Source organism: Pteropus medius, unplaced genomic scaffold (assembly GCF_902729225.1).
Source record: "Pteropus medius unplaced genomic scaffold, Ma_sr-lr_union100, whole genome shotgun sequence".
Classification (NCBI taxonomy): Eukaryota; Metazoa; Chordata; class Mammalia; order Chiroptera; family Pteropodidae; genus Pteropus; species Pteropus medius.
In genome coordinates this window covers 12,683,189-12,697,337 of record NW_024346062.1, presented here as the reverse complement: position 1 = coordinate 12,697,337, position 14,149 = coordinate 12,683,189, and the positions used below count along the sequence as shown (strand labels likewise).

The 14,149-nt window shown below is 34.7% G+C and overlaps 1 protein-coding gene across 20 annotated transcripts in view; it reads left to right on the top strand.

The window, feature by feature from the left end:
* Positions 1-14,149, top strand: part of KIAA0825 (KIAA0825 ortholog) — a 355,235-nt gene that overhangs the window by 161,684 nt on the left and 179,402 nt on the right. For 19 of the 20 annotated variants that reach the window (XR_005655479.1, XM_039875078.1, XM_039875074.1 and 16 more), the window contains 4 exons: positions 1,718-2,126; positions 6,153-6,312; positions 10,319-10,477; positions 12,298-12,392. Coding sequence is in view for 19 of the 20 variants with exons in the window: in XM_039875078.1 (XP_039731012.1) it covers positions 1,718-2,126; positions 6,153-6,312; positions 10,319-10,477; positions 12,298-12,392 (823 nt within the window). In the remaining variant the exon portion in view is untranslated. The remainder of the gene's footprint in view (positions 1-1,717; positions 2,127-6,152; positions 6,313-10,318; positions 10,478-12,297; positions 12,393-14,149) is intronic. The other variant, XM_039875083.1, reaches the window with a different exon arrangement.

Below are 14,149 nucleotides of genomic sequence, written 5' to 3'. Positions count from 1 at the left end.
CATTTTTATTCAGTAACGAGAGTAAAGAATATTTTATTGAAGAACTCAAAGCTATGATCTTTTGATTTCTCACTTAGTTCCAAGTTTCAAATTCATTTATGTACACAGTGGATTAAAACACTGTGTCTGGCTTTGTGGAATACTTGAGAAGCAATGAGATTTTTCTCCATGCTCTCAAGGAGCTGTTAGTCTAGTTGTAAAAATAACTCATGAAGACATAAATAATAATATAACATAAACAATAATGGATGATAATACAAAAGATGATACAATATGGCACATTATGGCTCTACTTACCAAAACAGTCATATGGATAATATGTTTGAATAAATCCATAGGAGGACAAGACTTTAAAACAAGAGTTGAAGAATACGGATGACCTATGAGGAGAGAGGGCATTCCATGTGAGAATGTAAAGATATTTAGACCCTAAAAGGAGGGCCGAGCTATATTTTGAGGAAAACAATGAATTTGGTTTTAGTTATACTGAGTTAATGATGACTAGGGCAGAAGAATGGAATACCCAGCAGGGAGCTGAAGTTGTACCCTGGAAAAAGGCCTGGATTGCTACCCTGGAGAAAGACCAAGACTAAGAATTCTGGAATCATCTAGAAAATGATTCTCAACCAGAGAAGATTTTGCCCCTGGGACACATTTGGCAGTGCTTGGTTGTCACAACTGAGGAGAATGTTACTGGTGTCTGGAGGGTGTAGGCCAGAGATCCTGCTAAAACATCCAACAATGCTCAGGAGAGCTCCTCACAACAAAGATGTATCAAGCCCAAAATGTTATTAGTGCCAAAGTTGAGAAACCCTGATTTAGAGAGGGCATATTAGTAAATTCTGCAGAGAAATAACACCTAGCAAGGGACAGTGTATAGAATCATTGGTCAATAGGCCAAGGACTTCTTAGCAAATATCAACCTTGAAAAAGTGTTAGGAGGAAGTGAAACTAGCATGGGATACAGAGTAGTGAAGAAGAGAAATAGAGGTACCCATGAAACAGTATGTTAACTCATTTATTCAACAAATATTTATTGAATGACTGTTACATATGAGGTCCTAAGTGCTAGGATACAGCAATGGCTTCGTGGAGCTTATAGTCTAGTGGAGTGTGACAGAGAATGAACAAATAAAAGAGAAGATTATCAGGTGATGCTAAGTGCTATAATAAGAGCAACAAAATAGGGCCTAATGACAGGGAGGGACTTGGGCAGGAATAGGAAGGGTGTGAAGAAACTGCTTTAGATGGAATGGTGAGGGAAGGTTTTATGAGGAGATGACATTTGGGCTGAGAACTAAAAGAAGAGAAACCAGTCATGGCACAAGCTGTGATGATTCTGACATAGATTCCAAAGGAGCAGAAGAAAGGCTGATGGAAGTAAAGGCCACAAAGAGGTCCAGCAGCAGTGTCTTTGCATTTGTTAGTTGAAGACATCTGGGCTCTTTAAACCTGCAGTCTTAATAGATAAAAATATAAATAATAATTCTGAATTTTCTAATCTGATATATGGGAGAAAAAAATAAACTCAACATTTGGGAAATTTTAGGCAGTACTGCAGGGGATCCCAGCAGAGTTCTGTAGGAATATGTCAAGCGCTTGCTCTTCTCAACAGATTTCTCCACAAAAATTAGACATCCCCACACAACACTCAACACAACGATGGAACATAAATGCTAATATTAATCATACCTTTTCTTTCTCTTTTTCCCCTCAGGCTTCACAAGGCTTGCTGCTCAGGCAGTATCTATTGTAATCAGCAAGTTACCTACGGTGATTGCATGTTTGCCTCCCCCAATTAAATACTTCTTTTTTCTGTCTGAGAGAAAAATGTCAAAAAACTTTGTTGACTTGAAGAAAGCTAGCCTGCTTGTCTGGAACTTGATTGTAATTATATGTCGGATATTTGAGGATGGAAACACTGTGGAACTTTTAACAGGTGCCTCCCTTGACAGATGGAGTAAAGAGAAACTTGGTTTAATCTGTGAGTGTTTGGAAAGCATCATGGGAGAGCAGACAAGTAGCCCTAATCAAATGACCCAAAAGGTCATACAGAGCATTGAGCAGCAGAGACCCAACTGGATTGAATGCCAATTACTGAAAGCAAGGAAATTGAGCACTGAATGGTAAAGCAGTTTTTTTCACTAAATTTCATCAAATACATTCACAATAACATCTGCAATAAACAACAACAGCAAAATACTGTGAGATAGCCAGCAGTGGTCATTTTGGTAACTTCATGGGAACTTTGATGACTATCGAAAAAAAGATAAATATTCCATTAAAAACTGGATTGTTAGACATTCCTTGTCTTATTAAAATTTGAACCCCATTGATACGCTGGAACATTATACTTGTTTTGTCACCATCTTAAGGTTTCTGATTAAAAGGGTAGTAGTTAAACCCAGGAGAATTTGGTTTCACTCCTTTTCAGTGTGCAAACAGGTATCTAGTGGATAGCCTGGAGCATTCCATAAATGGATTGGGCATGGAGATTAAATTAAGAAGGAATTAATGGATATAAAAGGCTTTTTATTGCTTTCTGTGTACCTGATTGTCAAAAAGGTACACATTTTTCATCTGGTAATGTAAGAATCCCAGAGGGCAACTGGGGCATATCACACTCGAGCTATAAACACACCCAGCTGTTTCTTTATGAAAATGTCAGCCTTCTCATAGCTTTGTCACCAAGAGCTAAGTGATTTGTGGTATTGCAGAGATTTTTAAGGGTCCCTGATGAATTTAAATATGTACATAGAGTCCTCCTGTCTTAAAATTAGTCTTCAGTATAGAATTGCATGATATGGATAAAGGAATTACAGTTCATGTGGTCTACAGATCACCAAACCGGCCTTTTTTTTTTCACCACTCACACACATTGCCCCTCATTCTTTTAAAATATACTCGAGTTGCTAGCAGATACTATTATAACTTTCTGCCTGAAATGACTACAGGTTGTTAATTTTCCTAGTACATGGTAGTGATAAAGCTCAGGCTTTGGAATCAGATGGGCAAATACAAATCCCTTGTAAGTGGGCCATCTTGTGTAAGTTGTCTCAAATCTCTCAAAGCCTCATTTTCAGGGATGACACCAACCTGATAGAGTTGTTTTGAAAAATTAAATAACATTCATAGTTCTTAGCATCAAACCTAGAACTAGTAAGCATTTGTTGTTTATAAACTCTGTTAAAAGACACTGAACTCACTGGTTAGTATTAGAACGAATACTCTTTACTGGTTTACATTAATATGTAAGACTTTATGTTAGTCCAAATGGGGAGATGTCAGTAATCATGATTTTTGTGCTCTTGTCATACTGATTTCTAGACATTTACTTCTGGGATGTCTGGATGGTGGGAATAACAATAGCAGTCAGGCAAAAGCTTAGTAACATCGACAGTGACTCTCTTAATCTTTACATTTGCATTCGATACCAATTTACAGGCTCTAATCCAATGACTAAAAGATTAAGGCCAGATTGTCATTATCCATGCCAGTGGTTATAAAAGGGAGAGAAAAGAAGAAGAGTAAAAATAGCGGAACTGACTACAGTTACACAGTTAGATTTATGGTACTGCTGATTTGGGAGCCCCTTTCGCAATAAGATCAGTTTAAAGTATGTCTCAGCCGTACATCTAGGGCTCTATATAGGAATCCATAAGTAAAATTGTTCCTTAAAAGTCGATTTTAGTTTAAGTTGTTGTTGTTGTTGTTTTATAAACAGCACCAACACATCTAGTATCTCCTATGAATGGAGTTGCCTAGCTGATATTTGGTTGATTAGCGATCTGCTGCAATATGCATCCAAAATGGAGAATTGCTGATATTTAAAAATGTTTTACAGCCCTCAAAGATTCTGAATATATAGTACGTAATTATGTAATTAGCACAATGCTATGTCTTAATTTCTCATGAAAATGCAGATTTAAAGTTATTTATTCTATTTATTGGAAAGAGTTAAATTTGACTTACAAACTCACTTTAGATAATTTCTTCCAGGATTTGAGTGCTATAAGAATGTCTCTTGACTTTGAGTTCAAGTCGATTATTTGACATACAACTAAACGTCCACCTTTACATATGTCTCATAAATAAATGATCATTCATTTCATAGATCTCTACCATACCATAAAGAAAATATATTTAAAACCAGAATGTCTGCATATAGGTGGAGGGTTGCCTTGGCTTTACCATCTTTTTTTTTTTTTTTAAGTATAAGAATGTAAGCATTTAAACTAAATGCTGCTTCTGTTAAGATAAATGAAATCTTAATTTTCCATGAAGATTATCTTGGAGCTATACAATATCATTTAGCTAGATTTCTTTCACTTGCATCCAGATTTAACTTTGATTTTATGGAAATTGTAAAAATAACTGCAGTGGAAAGGTGGCAGCTGTAAGCTTGCTTGTCTTGCATACTGCCTGAAAGTATTACTATTCATTAAAATAACCTTCACTTTGTAGTAACTCTCAAGCTGTAAACAGTCAACTTAGATTCTGGAGAACACACAGCCTAAAAAGTAAAGAAATGTCTGTCTTTGCAAAGTAATTTGTCGAGTTGAAGATTATTGTTTTTCATCATGGTGACCCTGACTTGGCTGGCTGGGTGCATATACAGATTAAGATTAATGCAGTTATTCCTTGGCTAAGGTCTGCCTCTTTCAGGGCACATTCTCCCTAATGACATGATTGATAGGCAGTCCCAAATCCAGAGAGGAACTCATTAATCATAGCATTGACTGAATCCAATCATTTGCTTCACCTGCACAGTGATGGACAGGAAAGGATACAATTCGGGGGCTGACACTGAGGCACTCCTTTGTCAGAGGGTCTCAACTTTTTCAATGTCAGCCTCTACAAAACCTGACAAGAAATTTTGCTTGCAGCCTAAATGCAGCTTCAAGACATTTACAAACTTCTTTTAATGAAACAAGGTCTTTTTGATTGTTTGTTTAAAGATTTACTCTAGCTAATAAAAATGTCTAAAAGTAGGATTTGCTTTGCTTTTTTAGCCAGCTTATATGATCATAAAGTTTTAATTTTATTTTTTTAAAGAAGGGCGTTTGAAGCTACATGTGGAAGCAATATAAAAGTTAATGCCCAGCAGCTGGGTATCATTTGGTTCAGTCTTCAGGTCAGCGGCACTGACTCTTAGCAGAACTAATTTTATAATCATGGCAAAATCTCAGTAATGAACTGCAGTATATAGCTGATTACACCACAGTAAATTTCATTTAGTCTGGGAAACAGTGGAAAACCATGCTTTTTCTTAGTATTCTTAGATTGCAAAGCCTAACATGATCAATTGCAATTAGAAAATTAGTGTGGAATATATATGATGTAAGTTGACTATCATGATTTATTTTGTACTGGTATAGTTTAGGAATTTAAAAAATATGCCATCCATTATTACTATGTAAATAATGTTTAAAATCAGTAAGCATGTGAGTTCTTAGAAAAGAAATGTTTCACAAATATAAGTTGCACATTCCTGGTGTAGTGATAATAAACCTTTTTCCCAGAAGAATAATAGTGACTTTTGCTAAGTATCTGTTATGGAGAAGAAACAGGAAAATATTTTTAAAAGGCAACAAGTGTCAAAAGGCCAATTTAAAATACCCAGTGGTAAGCACACTGCCAGGAAACACCCGACCTATATTTAGCATAACAGGCTCCCCCTTTTGACACTTTAATTAGTCTTTAATGTGTTCTAAGACAGGTGTAAAGAGGAATCTACAAAAGACAGACTACCAAAGCTATTTCTGGCATTGAAGATACTTTTTATCCTCAAAGAGAAAATACAAATTATTTCCTACATGTTCTTAAAAAGAAATGTTTTGTTTTCATCCCATGATTATAGCAATTTCAACAATTGCAGTAATGGGAAAATGTTTTATAGATAGGAGTATAAATGCAATAAAGAAATGTTTTAAAAGAAATGATTCACTTTTTAAAATGCTTTCAGGTGCTTAGTTCTAAGGAACTGTTTATACGAGCAGCAACGGTTTGGGAAGGCTTACCTATTTGAGCAAAGTCTTTATGAGTGCTTTGAATATGAGACTTACATCGACTCTCCACACTCAATCTCTTTGATTATTTTCCATCTTTACAATTCTTCATCACTGATATGTATATGCTTGCTTTATATTTAGTACGTTTATGGCAATACAGAAAAGCACAGCCTTAGAAGAAGGAGATATTGCTCTTGAACTGACTGAGCAGAAAATAAACATGATGGTCCTGGATATCTGCCACAGACCAGGTGGCAGCAAGTACCTGAGGCAAATTTATCACATCATGCGGCTCAATGAGGTAGGGAAACGGCCTTTTTACCGAGCAATTAGGTGTGTACTGGCCTGAGGCAGCGTCTGCTGGCAGCTAAGGGTTAGTCAAGGAGGTGATAATACTTCTTAAAGTCAATACCAAACTCAATATTACATTATTAATAGAATCTATTCAGCCCCGGCTGTTCTGCATTTGTACAGCAGAAGCTTCACCGAAAGAATGTAAGTTTTATTTATACGGTTTAAACAATAACACGGCTCATAAACTCAGTTCAGCTCTGAATCCTATAGACTAGAGGTATAGTTTCGAATTGTGCATTTGTGACTGTTAGGCTGATGTTAAAAATCTAGTGTTTGTGAAATGAAGAATTTTCTAAAGAGAGCTGTTCCTCTTCTATTGACATCATATTTGTGTTGGTAAAGTTGGAAATTTCTTACATAATGAGAAAACTTCAGAAGAATATTGAACCATTTTAGGGAGCAAATAGCTTAACCCAAGAAAAAATGCATTAATGCACAGACACTGGTTAGAACCAATGTCATGCTTGTCCACCTTTCAGCTGGGTTAAGCCTCCGACCTTGCCTGTTTTTGGCTGTTTTAGCAAAAATGTAAAGAGCAAGACTCTGTTGTCTACTTAAACCAATACGAGTTTGCTCAGTAATCAGATTTTTAATTTGAACATATGTATCTGAATTAGAATATGACATCTAATGTGAATAAAATTATGGTTGTATTTGCAAACACATGAATATATTTTTTGGAATAGTAAAAATTGTATAACATGAATAATGTGAAGATGTAGTGTTTTATCTCAATGAGGTAGGCCTTAAAAATCATAAATTTCCAAGGAGTGAATTAAATTCTATCACAACATTTTACAGCTGGGTAATATAAATGTTCTTCCTGTTATTATCTACCTGAAAGTTACTTCAAGTAAATCTTGCTACCTAGCTTTCCAAGAGCTAATCAACTAGTCAATAAACAGGTGATGTAACAATAGTACATTCAGTGATCACCTGAGAAGGATCACCTCAGGGACTAGAGCTCAGTATATACTTGTTATAAAGTAAAACAACCTATTCACTCTTGCTAATGATCCCTTAAAGCTTGTTTGGGGAACTCGGAAACTCCAGTTCCTGGCCTTGACTAACTGAAAGACCTCCACTGTGAAGGTCTTTATTGGTGTGTCCACCTGGCCACCAAATTGGCCAAAATAACTGGTGATTACTGAAAAACAGATGTTGCAGTAGGGTTCACTCAGATCTGTAGTAAAATGACATTACTATAGTTTTGAGAACAGCAATGGCTAGTCTAGATTGCCATTTTAAAAAGAGGACAGACTAGTCCTCTTTTTAAAAGCTCCATAACAAAAAAGATCAATAATCACCAATAAGCAAAATCAACAAAAATTAAGTTGGATATTCAGGAGATCCAAAGGCTATTTTCCCCTCGTTGAACTCATGGAACTCTGAGGCCATTATTCTGAACACGTATATTTTGAGATCTAATGCAGTAAGATTCCTTTCTGGGGCACCACTACATTTTGATCAATTAAGTTCAGAAGTATGATTTCATTACAACCAAACATACTTACTGTTATGGCAATGTCTATCAGATGGGATGTTGAGCTAAGTACTTGGTTGTCTCTTGTGCTCAGTGAGACACAGTGCCCCAAGGTAAGAGGAAAAATGTGAGGCTAGAACCAAAGAAAGTAGTGAGAACATTGCCTTGTGACTACTAAAACAATGCAGGCAGTAAACCCAAATAACAACGCAAAGGTGATTAAGTGACTAGTATAATACTTATGGTTGTTTTTATACTATGAGGTATTCTTATGTTGTAGGTGAATTTGCATTGTGATGTTTTTTCATTTTATGAGTAGCCTTATGAGTCTTTGGCATGTTCAGGTATGCTACTAAATATTTGAAAAAGTAATATAAATACAGAAGCATTTATAGGTATAGGCCTGGGTGAGGGGAAGAATAGGTGTGTCGTTGAGAGATAGCAAAGTTATGAGAGAAAACGAGTTTTAAAATGTTTATCTTTGAGATAAAGGTAAGATGAATGAGTGTAAAAGCCTTATTGATCATCGAAGATCCTGGCCATGAGCACAGTATGGTAGTTGAAGTCATGAGACCAGTGGAGCTCTTCGGTGGAGAGAAGTGGAGAAACAATGGGTAGAGAAATAAGCTTTGATGTAACTGCACAAGGAAGGCATTCAAGAAAGGATTTTCACAGAGTACATTTCTTTTAAAGAAATATAGCAGATTAGCAGTAAATCTGGTTAAAGCAATGTCACAGAAAATCTGAGACTTTTAAGAAGAGGTAATGACAGGTGTCAATATAGCAGAGGGGTCGGAGAAATTAATAAGGAAGAAAACACCGCTGTGTTCACAGCTTGCAACAGAGCACTTTCTCTATTTTGAATTGTATAAATGAAAACAGCCCAAATATGGTCAGGTGATAGGAAAGATTATTAGCCAAAACAAAGCAGTTTTTCTAATGAAAGGAGAGCATTTTATTCCTTTTTTAAATTTTTACTTTCAGAAATCGTAGTAGAGAAAATTTTATTTCTTTTAAGAAATCTAAATCTAGAAATACAATTGTTTTCTGACAGTTTTGTCATTATCTAATATTAAGAAACTGTGTGTGTGTCAGATACTACAGAATTGATTTTTAAAAAGAGATGTGATCCAATGAGCAAGTTTAAGAAATGACTGTCATTGTTAAGTAGTGGTTTCTTTAGAATTTTAGGGTTTGGGGATCTGAAATTTGCCTTTCACAGTGAATACAGTGGTCATTCTCTATTCGTGAAGTTATAGAGGCACAGGGGCAAAAAGCACAGTTATCCGAGACTAGACTTGTGGCTTCTTGCCCAACTGTACTCCTCATCCCTGAGTGACCTCAGGCTTGTCCCCTGACCTTACAGAGCCAACCATTGGACATGGTGTGAGCTAAAGTTTCCCAAACTTTCATATGCCTACCAATCTCCTAAGTAATCATAACGGTCAGATTCTGAATTTGTGGGGTCTGAGATGCTGTTTGTCTAACAAGCTCCCAGGTGAGGCTGATTAGGCTGATCTGCATATCAGATTTAGAGTAACAAGGGTTTTCTAGAAAACTTCGGAAGTCCTTTTCAGCTCTAATATTGTGAACTTAGTCTTAATCCTAACCCTGAAGAAAAAAATTATATTGTGACATGTCAAAAATTAGAACATTTATATTATTTTATTTATTAAGTGACTTGCTTATTAACAATAAGCATTTGATATGATAGTGAGAAACTTTTAGTCATTTTTGTTGTTTTCCAGAAAGAGTCCTATAAAATAGATTAAGATTATTCACCTTATTTACTTATGGATAGAAAATGAGGTATAATGAGTAGGTTGACTTTTTTGCCTAGCCTATTACTGGCAGTTGGGCGATTAGAATTCTATATTTTGAGCTTTTATTATACTTTGACATTTTTCAGGCCATAGCATGGAAATAGTTTAAGGGCTTGCATTATAATTAATTCTACATAGAGTGAGGCTGCTTATAATATTGTGACATGTTAAAAATTAGGAGAACATTTATATTATTTTATTTTATCAGAGTCTTTAGTGCTCTGCTGCTGAGAATGGAGTAGGTAGCAAGTACACTTAATAAATGAATAAGCAGTCTTGTACTGTGAGTAATCATGCACCTGAGTTAAGTTTTGGTAACCAGACGTGTTAACACATGAACTAATGACAAAACAATGCCTGTTTAAAAGATTCTGATATATCGAGCATACATTCCTTATGTGACAATTTGTTAAATGCTTTTCTAATCTATCCTATATATTAGGCGAAACTGTTTTTGATGGGTTTATTGCAAAGCTGATTGGTACTCTGCTATGTTTCTTCTGAAAATGTATTCTGTCTGGAGGCAAGTAATACATTGTGATATAGCAAATGTGCTGAAAGGGTAGATTTGGATATTGATCAGTTTATTTTTGAAAAGAATATATGTTTCCCACCACGACGACTTGTAATTTCTTTTTCCCTTGAAGGAATATTTAAAAGAACAGCTGTTTTCCATGAATGGTTCAGAGGAAAAGCCATTACCCATCCAACCTTTAAAAACAACCTTGAGGAGTGTGGAGGATCAGCCTTCTGCCTTTAACCCTTTTCATGTGTACAGGGCGTTTAGTGAAAACATGCTAGATCAGGTATGTAATGGTAAATTTAATTTAAATTGTGTGGTTTCTTTACACTAGTAAAAAAAAAATTGGTTTGTATTTGAATATTTACTTATAAGCGTTTTCACCAGGAAGCAAGAAGCCTTGTATTTATTTGCATGGTCTGCACAAACTGACTTTGAAAAAGTTATTTTACCATCTTTCTATTTATCAAACTGATTCATATGTTTGGTCTGTAAAATATAGCTTCTGACCAGGTCAGTTCACTGTGGGCAGAGGAAACATCCGTTTGGCTGTATTTGTAGAAGGCCCGAAAATCCAGGCATTTTGTAACAGTCTCCCCATCCCTTCCCACCCCTAATACCTACACTCACGAAGCACCTTGGAATCGTTAGGAATTTATCAAATTTATCAGGTAAATTATAAAATAGTTTAAAATTAATTGTAAATGGAGCATTGTGCTTCTATTTTAAGCAGCAAAAGGTAAATTTGCTTCTTTAGAACCCTAAACACATGTCTGAATTTAAAATAAATTTGCTAATGATCTTAAAAGTCAGGATGGTTAGAATAAAGTCAATATGATAAACATCACATATTTTTAAATGTCAGATTTTGCCATTGTTTAAGCTGAATGTTTCAGTAGTTATATTAAAAACATTATCTTTATGCCAAAGTACTAGAAATCTAAAGTTGCTTTTGCTTTATTCATTCTTTCGATGGCTTTTCTGAGAAGCCTCTTGACAGACTATTTGATCTAACAGGGCAGAAGAGAAGGATTGCTTGACCTAGAGCTCTGATGAAAATAAGAATTAAAACAGTGGCCTAATTCGGGATGCAGATAATATTTTTACCATGCCTGTTACAGCCCAGGTCTACATTCATCAATACTGTAGTAGAATAAGACCTTCAAATGCTGACAACCTGGGGCAGAATTCTCCTGCTCTATGACAGGATTGTGGTTCTCCATTAATCAGCAGGTGACAGGGCATAGTTCTTGTTGGATTTTAAACATCAGCCTGGACTCTTATTATCAAAACTATTTAGTTTAAGGAGTATAAGCATCTATAAACTTTAAAATCAAATATATTGTATGAGTGAGTTTATTGGCTACATTCCCGAGTTATACATTAGTTTGCTCCAAACCATAAATAATCATTGTAGCTGTTAAATTATCCTCACTTCATTTAAATAAATGGCTTATTTTATGCAGTTCTGAAATATGAGATTATCTTTCACAGTAATTTTTTTCCTTACTATTGTGAAATTATCAATTAAATGAGAAAAAAAGAATTGTTTGTTATTTACATTTACAAGTTCTTATAATTTCCTCTTTAAAGCATTTTCTTAATCAAAAAGATAACATTACTATCACATTCTAATTAAGCAATGTCTCATAATTTGAGTTGTAGCATATCCAAGTTTTTTTTTTAAATCAAACTTCTGGGTGCTAAAAAACTATATACTGACATGTGAAAAAGATCAGGTATATAATGGTAAATTTAATTTAATTTTAATTTAAGTTACCAATTATTTTGCTTTACTTTTCAAAAAGTTGCCCTCTCAGAGAAACTTGTTGGGCAAATGCCATTAGTACTTGGAGGAATAACGACTCAAGAAATTGATTTATATTTTTATAAATAATGACTACATCCCCAAATGGATTTATAAATTAATTGCTGTCTTATTGGAATAAAAACCTTCTTCTGTGGACATGATTGATGTTATCTGTCTAAGTCCTTGTTCTGGACCCCCCTCCTTCTTAGTTAGTCTATCACAGCTGGAGCTTTAATTTACTGATCATATTAACTCTGATTAATAACTAACAATAGCATCTTCTCATTTATCAACAGTCAGCCATCACAAAATGGAACTGGAATTGGTCAAACTTGCTGCCAAATTATCTGGGACTGGATAAAACGACCTTCAGTGTGCTGCTCAAAAACAGGTAAGATTGAATATTTGGAGAATTTGATTGGGGGAAAAGGATTTGTATATCCTTTATATATAGGATATATATAGGTATATATATCTGAAATTATATAAAGTATACTTTATAAATGCTGTTTTTACATAGTAAGCATTTGTAAAAGACAGTACATTTTTTTTTCTGGAATGAAATTAGTTGATTTTCGTCTGAATTTTAAATATTTTGACTCAGTATATAATAGTTTGGTATTGTATATACCAAAAGTTATTGACTTGAGTCATTATAATTCTATGCCTTTGTTTACAACAGTTTAATGAATGCATACAAAAAGCCAAGCCAAATCAATTAGTCTGATCAGCGGAAACATATAAGTAAAACTGTCATGATTGAATTTTTTCCTTTCCAGCCAGTTATTTTGGCACTGTCTTGCTATAGCCTCAGTTGCATATTACTTTACTCACATGTAGACACACATACACATATATCCCAGGACAACACAATAAAATGTGATTTCAGACTAGGCATCTACACATACAGTTTATTTTGCACAAAAGTATAAATATTTTGTTTATATTTTAGATCAATTACCATTTTTTAAATACCTTTAAAGTCTCCAGTGAAAAGTATGAATTGGATTTCTCTATTACATATCATATTTTCACATAAGATATATGTATGAGCTCTTTTTATTGTTCAAATATCTATTGCTTATATTTATGTACAAAAAGTATCTTCTGTATGATCTTTGTGATGTAGAATGTATTTCTATATCTTTTTGAAAAAATATTAAGTATCGTTTTTGCTGAAAGACGATAATGATAATGGCATAGTAGAATTGTCAAATTATCCTTGAGAAATCTGGATGCACATAGGAAAATATCTTGAGAGAGAGAGAGATTCCAGTATTTCCTAGACAGATGTTCAAAAAAAAAAGACAGCTTTATTGCCAATAACAGCTGTAGCTTAAATGTGTGGTCATAATGGTATTTCTAATATTTTACCCCTGAATGAAGTTCACCCAACTGTCATGGACAAAACTGAATAATTCAGAAGCTTCCCCATCAAGGATAGTGCCTTCTCTCAGCAAACTTACTACGTGGCAGGCAGAAGCCTAGAATGCATCTTATTCATACATTAGGCCCCCAGAGGTTCTCCTGTCTTGTTCCAAAGTTACTTGGAGAGGTAGGAGGTGGAGGTGGTGGAGGAGAGGCCAGGTCTCATGTGGAACCCTTGGTTACATGTTTACATAAATATCAATGTATATCTGGAAGTAAACTAGGAAAGGTAAGTCATTTGTTTCTTGCTATATGGAAAGTTTGGGGTTTATGTAGATTAACTGCATCATATTTTACTAAGTTTTCTTCATCTGCGAATTGCTGTTTTCAATCCACCAAATGGTACTCTAGGGTACATCCTTTAAAACTTAATGCATTTGCTCTGAATATTATTGACTTTTAAGTGAATTTGTGTTTTCACCAAAATAATGTATCGTTATTTGTGTTTAACAACTTTAAATATACTTTAATTAGGTCAATAGCTATTAAAGTCTATTTTCCTGAGATACTATGTTCGGGAGTGAGTGGGGAAAAAACTCCCACAAATTTAGTAACAGGTCAAAAGAAGTAACAGGTTAAAACAGTTCTCTCGGGAAAAGGTCATGAATTTTTAATAGAAACAGCTAAGATCTCATCTTAATAAGAGCCTTAGATTTTTAAAAAATAATATGAAAAGCATCCTTCTCCAAACTACCACATACCACAAGGAACATAACTGAT